This window comes from Physeter macrocephalus, chromosome 18, assembly GCF_002837175.3.
Source record: "Physeter macrocephalus isolate SW-GA chromosome 18, ASM283717v5, whole genome shotgun sequence".
NCBI lineage: Eukaryota > Metazoa > Chordata > Mammalia > Artiodactyla > Physeteridae > Physeter > Physeter macrocephalus.
The window spans coordinates 73,216,496-73,230,960 of NC_041231.1; the positions used below are offsets into that span (position 1 = coordinate 73,216,496).

The 14,465-nt window shown below is 36.0% G+C and overlaps 1 protein-coding gene across 1 annotated transcript in view; it reads left to right on the forward strand.

Moving 5' to 3' along the window:
• Positions 1–14,465, forward strand: part of DNAH8 (dynein axonemal heavy chain 8) — a 318,775-nt gene that overhangs the window by 96,209 nt on the left and 208,101 nt on the right. Inside the window, exons 31-34 of the mRNA XM_024122116.2 lie at positions 1,165–1,227; positions 4,660–4,760; positions 8,188–8,325; positions 8,489–8,729. Of these exons, the coding sequence (XP_023977884.2) occupies positions 1,165–1,227; positions 4,660–4,760; positions 8,188–8,325; positions 8,489–8,729 (543 nt within the window). The remainder of the gene's footprint in view (positions 1–1,164; positions 1,228–4,659; positions 4,761–8,187; positions 8,326–8,488; positions 8,730–14,465) is intronic.

The window sequence follows — 14,465 nt, forward strand, 5'->3', positions numbered from 1 at the left end:
CTTTCATGTGTTTGTTGGCAATCTGTATATCTTCTTTGGAGAAATGTCTATTTAGGTCTTGTGCCTATTTTTGGATTGGGTTGTTTGTTTTTTTGTTATTGAGCTGTATGAGCTGCTTGTAAATTTTGGAGATTAATCCTTTGTCAGTTGCTTCATTTGCAAATATTTTCTCCCATTCTGAGGGTTGTCTTTTGGTCTTGTTTATGGTTTCCTTTGCTATGCAAAAGCTTTTAAGTTTCATTAGGTCCCATTTGTTTATTTTTGTTTTTATTTCCATTTCTCTAGAAGGTGGGTCAAAAAGGATCTTGCTGTGATTTATGTCATAGAGTGTTCCGCCTATGTTTTCCTCCAAGAGTTTGATAGTGTCTGGCCTTACATTAGGTCTTTAATCCATTTTGAGTTTATTTTTGTGTATGGTGTTAGGGAGTGTTCTAATTTCATACTTTTATATAACACTTTTTTTTAACGTGTACTAAACATCTCTTTTAGGTTTGATTAGTCAACATTTTATTGCTCTATTATTCTCTTACACTGGCAATCTGGCATATTATTTAGCATATCCATAATATTCATGATTGTACAGACCATTTGGGATCATTTTTGCAACTGTTTTCTGGCTCATGGCCACCAGAGACCGCCTTCTGCTTCTTACAAGTATTCAACCTTATATGTGTCTCTGTTTCCATATCGGGTGGACTATTCATGAAAGGAGGTTGTTCTCAGAATCCTATCTCAGTTATTCTAATGCACAACCACAGCATCATCATTTATAATCATAAATGAAATAAAACAGAGCTCTGTGTTATGAACTTCATATAGGATGTAATTTAATCACATTTTTTATTAGCTGTGTCAAGGTCCTTTCAAAAATGAATAGAAGTTACAGTGATGCAAATATACTAAAATTGAGTGTTATCATAGTCTGTGAATATAATAAAAACCGTTGAATTGTACATTTTAAATGAGTAGATTGTATAATATGCGAATTATATCTCAATAAAACTGTTGCAAAAAATAAATGAAAACTTCATGTACAGGACAAAATTAGATCATATAAATTAAAAATCATGTTTATTTGTTTAAAAGGAAATAATAGATAAACCTAATAAATAGATAAATACATGCGATTAGGAATTAAAATTCAGATTATATTATTCATTACAGGAAGGACCCATGGTTCCAAATATACCACCCCAAGAAGCTAGCAACAGGTTACAGATATTTCAGGTAAAACTACATTTTTTTGGTTACATTTACATTCCCTGCATTTATACTTAGGTGGCTTCCACGGTCATCCCACCAGGAAATATAGAGCTGTTGTCCAAAACCCAGTGTTTTCTTTACTAGGAATACCCAAGTTTTGCAGCAAATCTAGCCATATGAAAGCTTTCTGTAATTTATGCTTTAGTTTTGCCACATACTGGGTAGGTATTTCTAAATATTCCTTTACCTGTGTTGGAGGTTACTTCATATCACTTGATGATTGGGTTTTTTACCCCAAACCAAATAACTGGAGTAGTCAGTAATCTTGTTTTTGTTGCTTTATATGTAGGTTCCATGGATGGTTCAGGTTGGTTCCATGCACACTTTTGCCAGAAAGGTTCAATCAGTTTGGATGGAACCTCTTAAATTGCAGGTTCTCCTGAGATTGGTAGGGGTAGTTCAGGCTTTTTCCATCATAACCAACTGGAATTTTTCATATGACATCTAATTTTCAAGTATCTCCCTTGATTTGAGTGTTTTAAAATAGAAAAGCCATACCCTGATAAGAAAAGTGTTTCTTCAGGATCATTGGAGCAAGCAGGAATTACAGCTGGTCCCTAGTGGAATAAACTTATGTAAAGTAGACAAGATCATCTGTCCTGAGCCCAATGTCTCTGCTGCCTGATTGCAGGAGGGTAGGTCTGGCCCAGTAGATTTCTGTAAGATAACCCTTGTGCCGGCAAGGGTTTTCATGGGATGCAGCAGGCATAAGCCTTTCACCTAAATATGTTCTCCTCAGATAAAAAGGCTAGTCCCATGTTATTGTTGGGGTTCTCCAGAACTATGGCCGTCACTCTTGGACTTAAACCAGCTCCTCCTATCACCCTTGCCAGCTCTTTATGCTGGACCCTGGAGGAAACTCTGATCCTTTACTACCTGAAGTCCTCAGATTTGGAGCCAGGGTCCCAGGGAGAGGCCTTCCTCTCTGGAGGAGCTAGGACTAAGACTGATGTGGTGGCTGCCTGCTGAGCCAAGAGGAACCTCTCAGCAATAAAAGCAATAGGTAGTAATGTTGGATGGTGATAAGTGCCAAGGGAAGAAAAAGGCAGGGAAGGGGCATAAAGTGCTAGGCCGTGTGTATGTAAAGTGGAGGTGAAATTTAAAATAGGGTCTCCAGAGAAGGCCTCCCTGAGAGGTGACATTTGAGTAGAGACCTGGGGAAGTGAGAGAATGAGCCAGGCAGATTATCTGGAGGAGCAGCTTTCCAGGCAGGGGAAGAGCAGTACAGAAGCCCTGAGTAAGAGCATGTAAGAGAAGCAACAGGAGATTAGTATGGCTGGAAGAGAATGAGCAAGGCGATAGTTGTAGCAATAAGTCCAGAGAGCTAAGGAGAGGACAGACTGTTAGAAGCCTTGCCAGCCCCTGAGGGGCACTGGCTTTGACTCTGAGTGAGATGAGTGACATGATCTTATGTTTTCATGGGCCAACCTGTCTACTGCGTTGAGAAAAGATTATTGGAAGTCAAGGCTAAAAGCAGGGAGACTAATTAGGAGGCTATTGCAATATTCCAGGGGAGGGGTGATAGTAACTTGGACCAGAGTGGTGACGTTGGAGTTGATGAAAAGTGGTTGGAGCCTGGGTATATTAAGAAGATAGACGCCCCCCTTCCTTGTCTTTCCCTCGGGAGTTATCAATGTATCAGTCAACAACTGGGACTTTAATGAGCCACCCTTTTACTAGGGGTATGTTCACTTTGTTGAAAAGGCAATGTAGGGCCCATCTTTTGCCTCCTTGTACCTTCTTTCTGCCTGTGCCTGGGCTTGTAAGCTGAGCAACCTGTTTGCTGAGCATCTGGCTGGATATATGGCTGGGGGTCAGATTTGCAGACCTAATGCTTCTCAAAAACAGGTGTTCTCCCTCCCCCCTCCAAAGCAGGTACCCAAGATCTAGATCTGGGGAAGAAGCAGGAGCCTCATCTCAGGTCCCAGTGGTGTTTTCTGATACAACTTTACTCTGATTTGGGGAGTTACTGGGTACTTGGCTGCTGACAAAGCTGACATTTTGTTTCCTGTTTGGCTGGTGCTTTTTATATTATTTCGGACCTGAGTGGAAAAAGGGGTGAGGGATTGGCATTCATCAGTCGTCTTCATCATATTAACAAGATTTTAGGGCCTTCCCTGGTGGCGCAGTGGTTAGGAATCTGCCTGCCAGTGCGGGGGACATGGGTTCAAGTCCTGGTCCGGGAAGATCCCACATGCTGTGGAGCAACTAAGCCCGTGCGCCACGACTACTGAGCCCACGTGCCACAACTACTGAAGTCCACGCGACTAGAACCTATGCTCTGCAACAAGAGAAACCACCGCAATGAGAAGCCTGCGCACCGCAATGAAGAGTAGCCCCCGCTCACTGCAACTAGAGAAAGCCCGCACGCAGCAACGAAGACCCAATGCAGCCAAAAATAAATAAATAATTAATTAATTAAAAAAACACAAAGAAACCCCCAAGATTTTAAGTGTCATCCTTTAAGTGTATGCTAACTTTGAAGTTTTCGTTTCTCCTTTCCTAATGTCCACATAGTCCCATGGACTTTTCGTTCAGTACATTTATTGAGTAACCACCATACTAACCACCAAGGAATATAAAAAGTGCAAAATGGCTCTTCCTCTCTAGGAATGAAGAATTCGTTGGAGTTCCTCCTGCATCTTCACACCTTCCTGATTAGGCTCCTGTAAGATGTGCTAATGTATCTGTCAGATCTGTATCATTATCTGAGCACTGTGAGGTCTGATGACAGACAGTTTCCAGGGCTGGGAATTTAGGATCCTTACTGATATGTTATACCATTTATGTAGAGCACACATATCTTGTCACAAGTGAATTATTTCTGTTTGCTTTTGTGCTTTTAACACTGTTAATACTTAGCATTCTAAGTATAGGAGATTCAAATTCCAGTTCAAAAGACCTGAACATTAACTTTGCTGATTTAAATTTAGAGTTATTTCAAATGGTGTTAAAATGGAATCCTTTATTTTATAGACTTGCTTGTAGAGGAAGCAAGGTTGAATGGATTATACCAATGCTTCACTCGTTCGAACCGTGTAGGAGATATGACCAGGCTAAAATAATAGAAAAGTCTGAATTATAGTATTTTAAAAATGCAGTTTCATTACTTTCAGATGTATTTATGGGAACTTGAAATGTAAGTCTGGGGACCACTTAATTTATTAAGGAAATAATTTTACATAAAATGATTACTTTCAGAATGCTTGAAAGTTAATTTTCCTAAATGCTTAACTTTTCCTCTGATAGCTTTGTATCAGCATAAATTTGCTTCACAAATCCTTGTTTCATAGATAATATTCAGTAAACTTCAATGTAGCTTTTATTCCGATTATAATGAATTTTAATGGGCTCTGAATTTATTACATCTTACTATAATTTAAAAACCTTTTATAGGCCAATTTTGATGATCTGTGGAGGAAATTCGTTACATATTCATCTGGTGAACAACTTTTTGGGTTGCCTGTGACTGACTATGAGGTTTTACACAAAATTAGGTAAGTTTAGAAACTGGACAAGTTTGTTATAAATAATTAACTGTCCATTAGAAGAATCATGTGATCATTAAATCCTTCATCGTGCAGAGAAGAGTCTGGCTTGGAAAACTTCTAAATAGTCCCCTCATTCCTGGCTCTTCCTGACCCATTGGATGCACAGTCTCCATATACAAAATAAATGTTCTAGGGGAGTAGAAAATACATTGCAAAAATTCTGGGCGTTAATGGCCTATATTTAGTCTGTGCTTTATTTTTTTTCTTTTTGTGATTTTGTATAGTGTCAATAATTGTGCAGAAGCACTGCAACTTTGGATAACTTTTGTTTACTTACAGGAATAGCCGTCCTCGGCTCTTGCTTCCTTCTAACTGCATTTATGCTAAGTGCTTTTCCCCATTGGGTAGGCATAGAATTCATTGAGGTTGAAGGCCAAGGAACTTAATTGATTTTAAAGAGTAACAGTTGCTTTTAAACAGTGGATCTAGGATTTAACCAAGTATATTTTGGTAGAATGTTAAATATAACTTTCTTCAAAGGCAAAATTAAAACAATGGTATTAGCTTATTAGGATCTTGGCTTTAGAACTTTATGTTGACTTGTTTCAAAGTCCCAGCATGAAAATGTCATGGCACAAAGTACCTAAAATTGTCTGAAGATAAATGAATTCCTCAGCCATTTAGGGAAGATGGTTTGTATTTTTTTTTTCTAAAAATAGGCATTTGCTAAGCTTAACCCAATTACTAATTATGTTAGAATTGCCGACGTCTTGTCCTTTCCCCTGACATTAAATCAGAATCTCTGGGATGGGGTCCTAGCAATTCTGCATTTTTATAAACTCTCTAGTTAATTCTTTTGCACACTCAGTCTGAGAATCAGTGTTTTATTTTGACCTGCAGTATTCTAGGAAAACTAATCATTCTCATTTACCTTCTGCACCAATGGACCCTTTTAATTTTTTATGTTTTTAAGTAATTATGAATACTTTTCAGAAGTAAGAATAAAGGAATGGTGAAAAGCAGTTTTATTAGAAAATTTAATAAGAATTTAAGCAGAGAAAACCCTAACTTTTACTCCATAATGTCCTGGTTTAAAGACGTATGTACACGAAATGCAGACCAGCTTTTTACGCGGGCCTCTCACTGTTGTGGCCTCTCCCTTTGCGGAGCACAGGCTCTGGACGCGCAGGCTCAGTGCCCATGGCTCACGGGCCCAGGCGCTCCGCGGCATGTGGGATCTTCCCGTACTGGGGCATGAACCCATGTCCCCTGCATCGGCAGGCGGACTCTCAACCACTGCGCCACCGGGGAAGCCCGAGACCAACTTTTGAATGCAGCTCATTAGCTGTCATGCATGAACCTGGAGCATATCCATCCTGTAAACAGTGATTCCAGGTTTCAAATCCATCTTCAATAACTTCTGGCTTCTCATTACTTATGTTTTTTCTTGCACTTGCATTGTTAAAACTCAAAACTGTTGAAAACTCATACAGTCATAATTTTGTTCACCATCTTTTTTGCACTATAAATACAAAAATCTTTACTTTTAAATTTGAATGATCAATTAACTTTTTCATTTCTGTATCATCTATTTCCTTTGAATACATATCTCCTTTCAACATTTTTCTTCTTGTGGAATATATCAAATAAAATTTACGTAAACATATAAATAATGAAAGAACACTGTCACTTATCTTTTTCACAAAATGGGATGCTCTAGGTTCTTGTTGCAAAATACTGCGTGATACAGCCCTTGCCCCTATTGAAATACATCCTTCACTCATACAGTATTGAATTTTTAAAAATCCATCTAGGTTATCATCTAAAGACACAAAAGTCTGAGATTTCACTTACACAATCAGTTTCACTATCAAAATTAGAGTCTAGAGCATTGCTTTCTGTCTCTTTTCTGTTTAATACTTGGGAAGCACCTTCCTTTGTCAATTTTATTCTTTTGCTGTTTTAGGTAGAAAATGAAACGTACTGAATTCTTAACTGTACTAAGTGAAAGCTAAATAAACAAAAATCAAAAGACTACCTAAATGGTGTCTCCAGAGTTCTTTTTTATACTTTCTTGAAAGGTGGTGCAGTGTTTTAGCAACACAATAAGAAATTTGAAGGATGATGCAGTAGTGATTATTTTTTCACCGTTGCATCATCTCTTTATAAGAGATTTCATCATTCATTTTTCTTATTATTTTAGTCATTTTTAGTTTAATTGGGAATAATCAGTGATTAATAATGAAATAATTTCTAGGATGATGAATTAGAAAAATGAAACAAGAACTGAAAAAAAAAATAGCTAAGATACCAGAATGTATCTTAGATTTATAAAAAAGTCCTGTGCACCTTCGTAATTGCAAGAGTAAAAAATTAATAAACAGAAATCTCAATTAAATAGAGTCAGGAGACAAGAAGGGGGAGCTTTCATGCTCTGCAACATTAGCAGAGCCCAACAAGAGGAAAGACTCCTCTTCTCTCCTGGCAACAACTCAGCCAATGAAAACCCATGAACTCTGTTTACTCTAGCCCTCCAACTTCCTATTCCCCTCTATAAAAGAATTCTCCTTCCCTTGCCATTTGCGGACTTGCACATGGCTCACCATGGTTGCAGACCCAGAATTGCAATTTTCTGCTGATCCTGAGTAAACACATTTTTTCTGGAGAAATAACTGGCAGTCTATTTGTTTTAGGTCAACACAAGATAGAATGAGTTTTACTCCATCAAAAACATAAGCAAATTTATCTTTGGTTGCTGATTATCTATAATAAATAATAAACGTAACTCTCAATCCTTACAAAAAATTAGAACTACTCAAGAAATAAAAAAACTAAAATTGGATTCAGTGGAACCTCATGGTATGCTAAGGGTTGAGGAATTCCTGGGAGAATCCACAAACTCTGTTGAGTGGTCAATTTTTGGTGTTTTACACACTGAAGAAATTTTCCTTTACTTGGACCCAGAATCCCTCCTTTTATTCTTGTTTTTTGGATATAACTCCATCTGGGCACATGAGGGAAAGCTTTTGATAGGAAAGTGATGTTTAAAGTCAGACTTAAAAGGCAGACATAATCATAAAAATCTAGCTTGCATTTGAAAGAAAAAAGTCAAATAAAACCTTAGCCTTAGCTTTGATCACGTTAACAAATTTTGGTCAGATTGTTTGCAATGATTGGTATGGTTGTAATAAACCATTTGTTAATGTCATGTCATAGTATAATTTGGAATATTTGAAAGCTATAAACTTTAATTGATGGAGCTTTTAATAAAGTTTTTGTTTGGAAACCGACAGGAGTGTATGTGTGTTGGTGTATATAAGATATGATACACATAATATGTGAAATAATTTGATTAGATGAATTCTTCCTATCCAATAATGGAATTTATTTTTTAAATATATGTTATGTAATGACTTAATTATTTGGTTTCCAGAAAGGAACTCAACTTGCTGCAGAAGCTGTATGGACTATACGATACAGTAATGGGCAATATTACTGGTTATTATGAAATACTTTGGGGAGATGTAGACATTGAAAAAATTAATGCAGAACTGCAGGAGTTTCAAAACAGGTGAGTTTCAATTGAATTAAACTTAAATGTTTATAGTGCCTATCTTAGGATCCCATAGGTATTTCACAAATGAATTTATCCTCTGATATATTGCTGTATATTCATAACACCTTCTTCAAAGAAATGTGTGGATGAAATAATTTTTTCTTTTTTTTTCTGAAAGATGTCGTAAACTGCCAAAAGGACTTAAAGATTGGCAAGCTTTTTTGGATCTGAAAAAAAGAATTGATGATTTCAGTGAGTCATGTCCTCTACTAGAAATGATGACCAATAAGGCAATGAAACAGAGACACTGGGATCGAATCTCTGAGTTAACTGGAACCCCATTTGATGTGGAATTGGATTCTTTTTGTCTTAGAAATATTATGGAAGCACCACTCCTTAAAAATAAGGATGACATTGAGGTACGTAAGATTTTTTTTTTAATCTGAGAACAGGGTATTTATTTATTTATTTGTTTGTTTGTTTATTAAATTTATTTATTTATTTATTTTTATTTTTGGCTGTGTTGGGTCTTCGTTTCTGTGCGAGGGCTTTCTCTAGTTGTGGCAAGAGGGGGCCACTCTTCATCGCGGTGCGCAGGCCTCTCACTATCGCGGCCTCTCTTGTTGCGGAGCACAGGCTCCAGACACGCAGGCTCAGTAGTTGTGGCTCACGGGCCTAGTTGCTCCGCGGCATGTGGGATCTTCCCAGACCAGGGCTCGAACCCGTGTCCCCGGCATTAGCAGGCAGATTCTCAACCACTGTGCCACCAGGGAAGCCCTACGTAAGATTATAAGGTCTTACAAATGATCTATTAAAGAATCTTTCCTTTTTCTTTTCTGAAAATTGTACAAATAAACATGTTATTCGAGGGTGTATTGATTGCCCTATATAAAGCACTCTCAAAATTTGAAATGATCCTGAACATTCCTTGATTTTGCAAAATAATGCTGTAACTCAAGGAGATAATATGATTATTTGAAATATTTTAGTTTTGGAGCTCCCCAGTCTATCCTCCTTGTCCCTTAACTAAACCGCCATTTTAAAAATTCTGTTTATTTCTGTATTGTGTTCTTGGTGAATTCCTCAGAACATTTTTCAAACTTCTAATTCTATGATTTTTTACTATTAGTCTATTAAATATTTTAAATTATTATATTTTTCCTTTTCAAGATTTTTAATTGGTTCTTTTCCTTTTTCTATGCTTAGTGTTTGCATCAAATCCGTTTTTTGTTAATGAGGTATAATCTATACCATATTAGTTTCAGGTATACAACATAATGACTCAATATATGTATATATTGTGAAATGATCACAAAAATATGTCTAGTTAACATCCATCACCACATATAGTTACAATTTTTTTCCTATGATGAGAAATTTTAGGATCTACTCTCTTAGCAGCTTTTAAATACAATACAGTATTATTAACTATAGTCACTATGCTATACATTACATCCCCAAAACTTATTCATTTTATAACTGGATGTTTGTACTCTTTAATCACCTTCACCATTTTACCCACTCTGTTTGGCAATGACCAATCTGTTCTATATATCTATGTTTCTGGTTTTTTGTTTTTGTTTAGATTCTGCATATAAATGAGATCATATGGTATTTGTCTTTTTCTGTCTGACTCATTTCACTTAGCATAATGCCCTCAAAGTCCGTTCATCCATGTTGTTACAAATAGCAGGATTTCCTTATTTTTACATCTAAATAATATTCCATTTTATATAAATATACCACATTTTCTTTATCCATTCACCCATTGATGGATACTTAGGTTGTTTTCACATCTTAGCTCTTGCAAATAATGCTATAATGAACATGGGTATGTATATATCTTTTCAAGTTAGTGTTTTTGTTTTCTTCAGATAAATATCCAGAAGTGGAATTACTAGATCATATGGTAGTTTTATTTTTAATTTTTTGAGGATCCTCCATACTGTCTTCCATAGTGGCTGCACCAATTTACATTTCCATGCAAGGGTTCCTTTTTCTCCACATCCTTACCAACACTAAGTTTTGTCTTTGTGATGATAGGTATTCCAACAGATGTGAGGTGATATTTAATTGTGGTTTTGATTCGCATTTCCCTGGTGATAAGTGATGTTGAGCACCTTTTCATGTACCTGTTGGCTATTTGTATGTCTTTTTTTGGAAAAATGCCTATTCAGATCCTCTGCTCATTTTAAAATCAAATTGGTTGTTTCTGCTATTGAGTTGTAAGAGTTCTTTATATATATTAGCTATTAACCCCTTATCAGAGTTATGATTTGCAAATATTTTCTCCTGTTTAGTAGGTTACCTTTTCATTTTGTATATGGTTTCCTTTGCTGTAAGAAGCTTTTTAGTTCGATGCTGTCCCACTTGTTTATTTTTGCTTTTGTTACCTTGGCTTTTGGTATCAAGTCCAAACAAATCATTGCCAAGACTGATTTCAAGGAACTTACCAACTCTGTTGTCTTCCAGGAGCTTTATGGTTTCAGGTCTTATGTTCAAGTCTTTAGTCCATTTTGAGTTAATTTTTTGTATGGTATAAGATAGTGGTCCAGTTTCATTCTTTTGCATGTGGTTATCCAGTTTTCCCAGCATCATATGTTGAAGAGACTGTCCTTCCCTCATTGTATATTCCCAGCTCCTTTCTCATAAATTAATTAAATACATATGTGGGTTTATTCTGTTTCATTGTCTCCATTTTTATGCCAATACCATACATTTTTGGTTACTATAACTTTGATATAGTTTGAAATCAGGAAGCATTATGCCTCCAGCTTTGTTCCTTTTTCTCAAGATTTCTTTGGCTCTATGGGGTCTTTTGTGGTTTCATAAAATTCTTAGGAGTTTTTGTTCTATTTCTTGAAAAATGCCATTGGAATTTTGATACATATTGCTTTGAAACTGAGATTGCTTTGGGTGATGTAGACATTTTAATGATATTAATTCTTCCAACCCATGAACGTGGACTATCTTTCCATTTACTTGTGGCTTCTTCAATTTCTTTCATCAATGTATCATAGTTTTCAGTGTACAGGTCTTTTACCTTTTTGTTAAATTTATTCCTAGGTATTTTATTCTTTTTGATGCAATTGTAAATGGGATAGTTTTCTCAATTTCTCTTTCTGGTAGTTCATTATTAGTGCATAAAAATGCAACTGATTTTTGTATATTGATTTTATATCCTGAAACCTTACTGAATTATTAGTTCTAACAGTTTTTGGTGGCATCTTTAGGGTTTTCTATATGTAATATGTCATCTGCAAATAAGGACAGTTTTACTTCTTCCTTTCCAATTTGGATGCCTTTTATTTCTTTCTTGCCTAATTGCTCTGGTTAGGTCTTTAGATACCATGTTGAATAAAGGTGGTGAGAGTGGGCATCCTTGTCTTGTTCCTGATCTTAGAGGAAGAGCTTTCAGCTTTTCACCATTGAGTATGATGTTAGCTGTAGGTTTGTCAGATATGACCTTTACTCTGTTGAGGTATGTTTCTTCTACACCTGCTTTGTTGAGAGGTTTTATCATGAGTGGATGTTGAATTTTGTCAAAAGCTTTTTCTGCATCTATTGAGATGATCACATGATTTTTATGCTTCATTGTGTTAATGTGGTACATCACATTGATTAGTTTGTGGATATTGAACCATTCTTGCATTCATGGAATAAATCCCACTTGATCATGGTGTATGATTTTAATGTATTGTTGAATTCAGCTTGCTAATATTTTGTTGAGAATCTTTGCATCTGTGTTCATCAGGGATACTGACCTGTAATTTTCTTGTGGTGTCCTTGTCTGGTTTTGGTATGAGTATAATGCTGGCCTCATAAAATAAGAAGTGTTCTCTCTTTTTTTTGGAAGAGTTTGAGAAGACTGGTAGTAATTCTTCTTTAAATGTTTGATAGAATTCACTAGTGAAGCCATCTGATCCTCGTCTTTTGTTTTGGGGGGAGGTTTTTGGTTACTGATTCAATCTCCTTACTACTAATCAGGCTGTTCAGATTTTCTGTTTTTTCATAATTCAGTCTTTGTGGTTGGCATGTTTCTAGGAACTTACTCATTTCTTCTAGATTGTCAAATTCGTGTGTGTATAACTGTTCATAGTAGTCTTTTATGATCTTTTGTATTTGTATGGTATCAATTGTAATGCCTCCTCTTTGGTTTCTGATTTTATTTAGTTGATTCTCCCTCACTTTTTCTTGGTGAGTCTCGCTAAAGTTTTGTCTATTTTGTTTATCTTTTAAAATACCAGCTCTTAGTTTCCTTGATCTTTTCTATTGTCTTTTTAGTCTGTACTTCATTTATTTCCACTCTGGTCTTTGTTATTTCCTTCCATCTACTAACTTTGGGCTATGTTTGTTCTTCTATTTCTAATTCTTTGAAGTATAAAGTTAGGTTGTTTATTTGAGATCCCTCTTATTTCTTAATGTAAGGTTTATCTTTATGAACTTCCTTTTTAGAACTGCTCTTGCTGCATCCCTTTAAGTTTTGGTATGCTGTATTTCCATTTTTATCTGTCCCAAGGTATTTTTTGATTTCTTCTTTGAACCATCGGCTGTTCAATATGAACAACTCTTTGGTTGTTTATAACCAAATATGTGGTTAATCTTTACATATTTGTGAATATGTCAGTTTTCTTCTTGTAATTGATTTCTAGTTTCATACCACTGTGGTCAGAAAAGATGCTTGACGTAATTTCAGTTTTCTTAAATTTATTAGCACTTGTTTTGTGGCCTAACATGCTCTGTCTGGAGAATGCTTAATGTGCACTTGAGAAGAATATGTATTCTGTTGCATTTGGATGGACTGTTTTGTATATGTCTGTTAAGCTCATGAGATCTAACTTGTTTAAGGCCAATGTTTCCATATTGATTTTCTGTCTGGGTGATTTATCCATTGATGAAAGTGGGGCATTAAAGTCCCCTACTGTTATTACATTGCTATCTATTTCTTCCTTTAGGTCTGTTAATATTTGTTTTATATATTTGAGTTCTCCTATGTTGGGTGCATAAAAGTTTACAAATGTTATAGCCTCTTCTTGGATTGACCCTTTTATTGTTACATAATGATCTTCTTTTTCTCTTATTATAGTTTTTGTCTTAAAGTCTGTTTTGTCTGATATAAGTATAGTTACTCCAGCTTTCTTTTGGTTTCCGTTTGCGTGGTATATCTCTTGCCATCCCTTCACTTTCAGTCTATGTGTGTCCTACATCTGAAGTGAGTCTCTGGTAGGCAGCAGATAGATGGGTCTTGTTTTTTTATCCATTTAGCCACTCTCTGTCTTTTGATTGGAGAATTTAGTCAATTTACATTTACAATAATTATTATAGTTATGTACTTGTAATTTTGCTAATTGTTTTCTGGCTGTTTGTAATTCCTTTGTTTCTTTCTTCTTCTCTTGCGCTCTTCCTTTGTTATTTGATGATTTTTCCATAGTGGTATGCTTAGATCCCTTTCTCTTCATCTTTTGGGTATCTACTATCTACTATAGGTGTTTGCTTTGTGGTTACCATAAGGCTTACATATAAAAACTTATATTTATAACAGTCTATTTTTAAATTATTTATTTATTTGGCTGCATTGGGTCTTTGTTGCTGTGCATGGGCTTTCTCTAGTTGCGGCGAGCGGGGGCTACTCTTCATTGCGGGGCGTGAGCTTCTCATTGTGGTGACTTCTCTTGTTGTGGAGCACGGGCTCTAGAGCGCAGGCTCAGTAGTTGTGGCACATGGGCTTAGTTGCTCCTCAGCTGGTGGGATCTTCCCAGACCAGGAATCGAACCCGTGTCCCCTGCATTGGCAGGCGGATTCTTAACCACTGTGCCAACAGGGAAGTTCCTATAACAGTCTATTTTAAGTTGCTAACTACTGAAGTTGGAATGCATTCTAAAGCTCTTCATTTTTACTCCCCCCACCACAGTTTGTTTTTGGTGTCACAGTTTACATCTTTTAATCTGATGTATCCATTAACAAATTACTATAGCTTTAGTTATGTTTACGAATTTGGTCTTTTATCCTTCATACTAGATTTATAAGTGATTAACCTACCACTTTTTACAACATTAGACTATTCTTTTTTTTAACATCTTTATTGGAGTATAATTGCTTTACAATGGTGTGTTAGTTTCTGCTGTATAACAAAGTGAATCAGCTATACCTATACA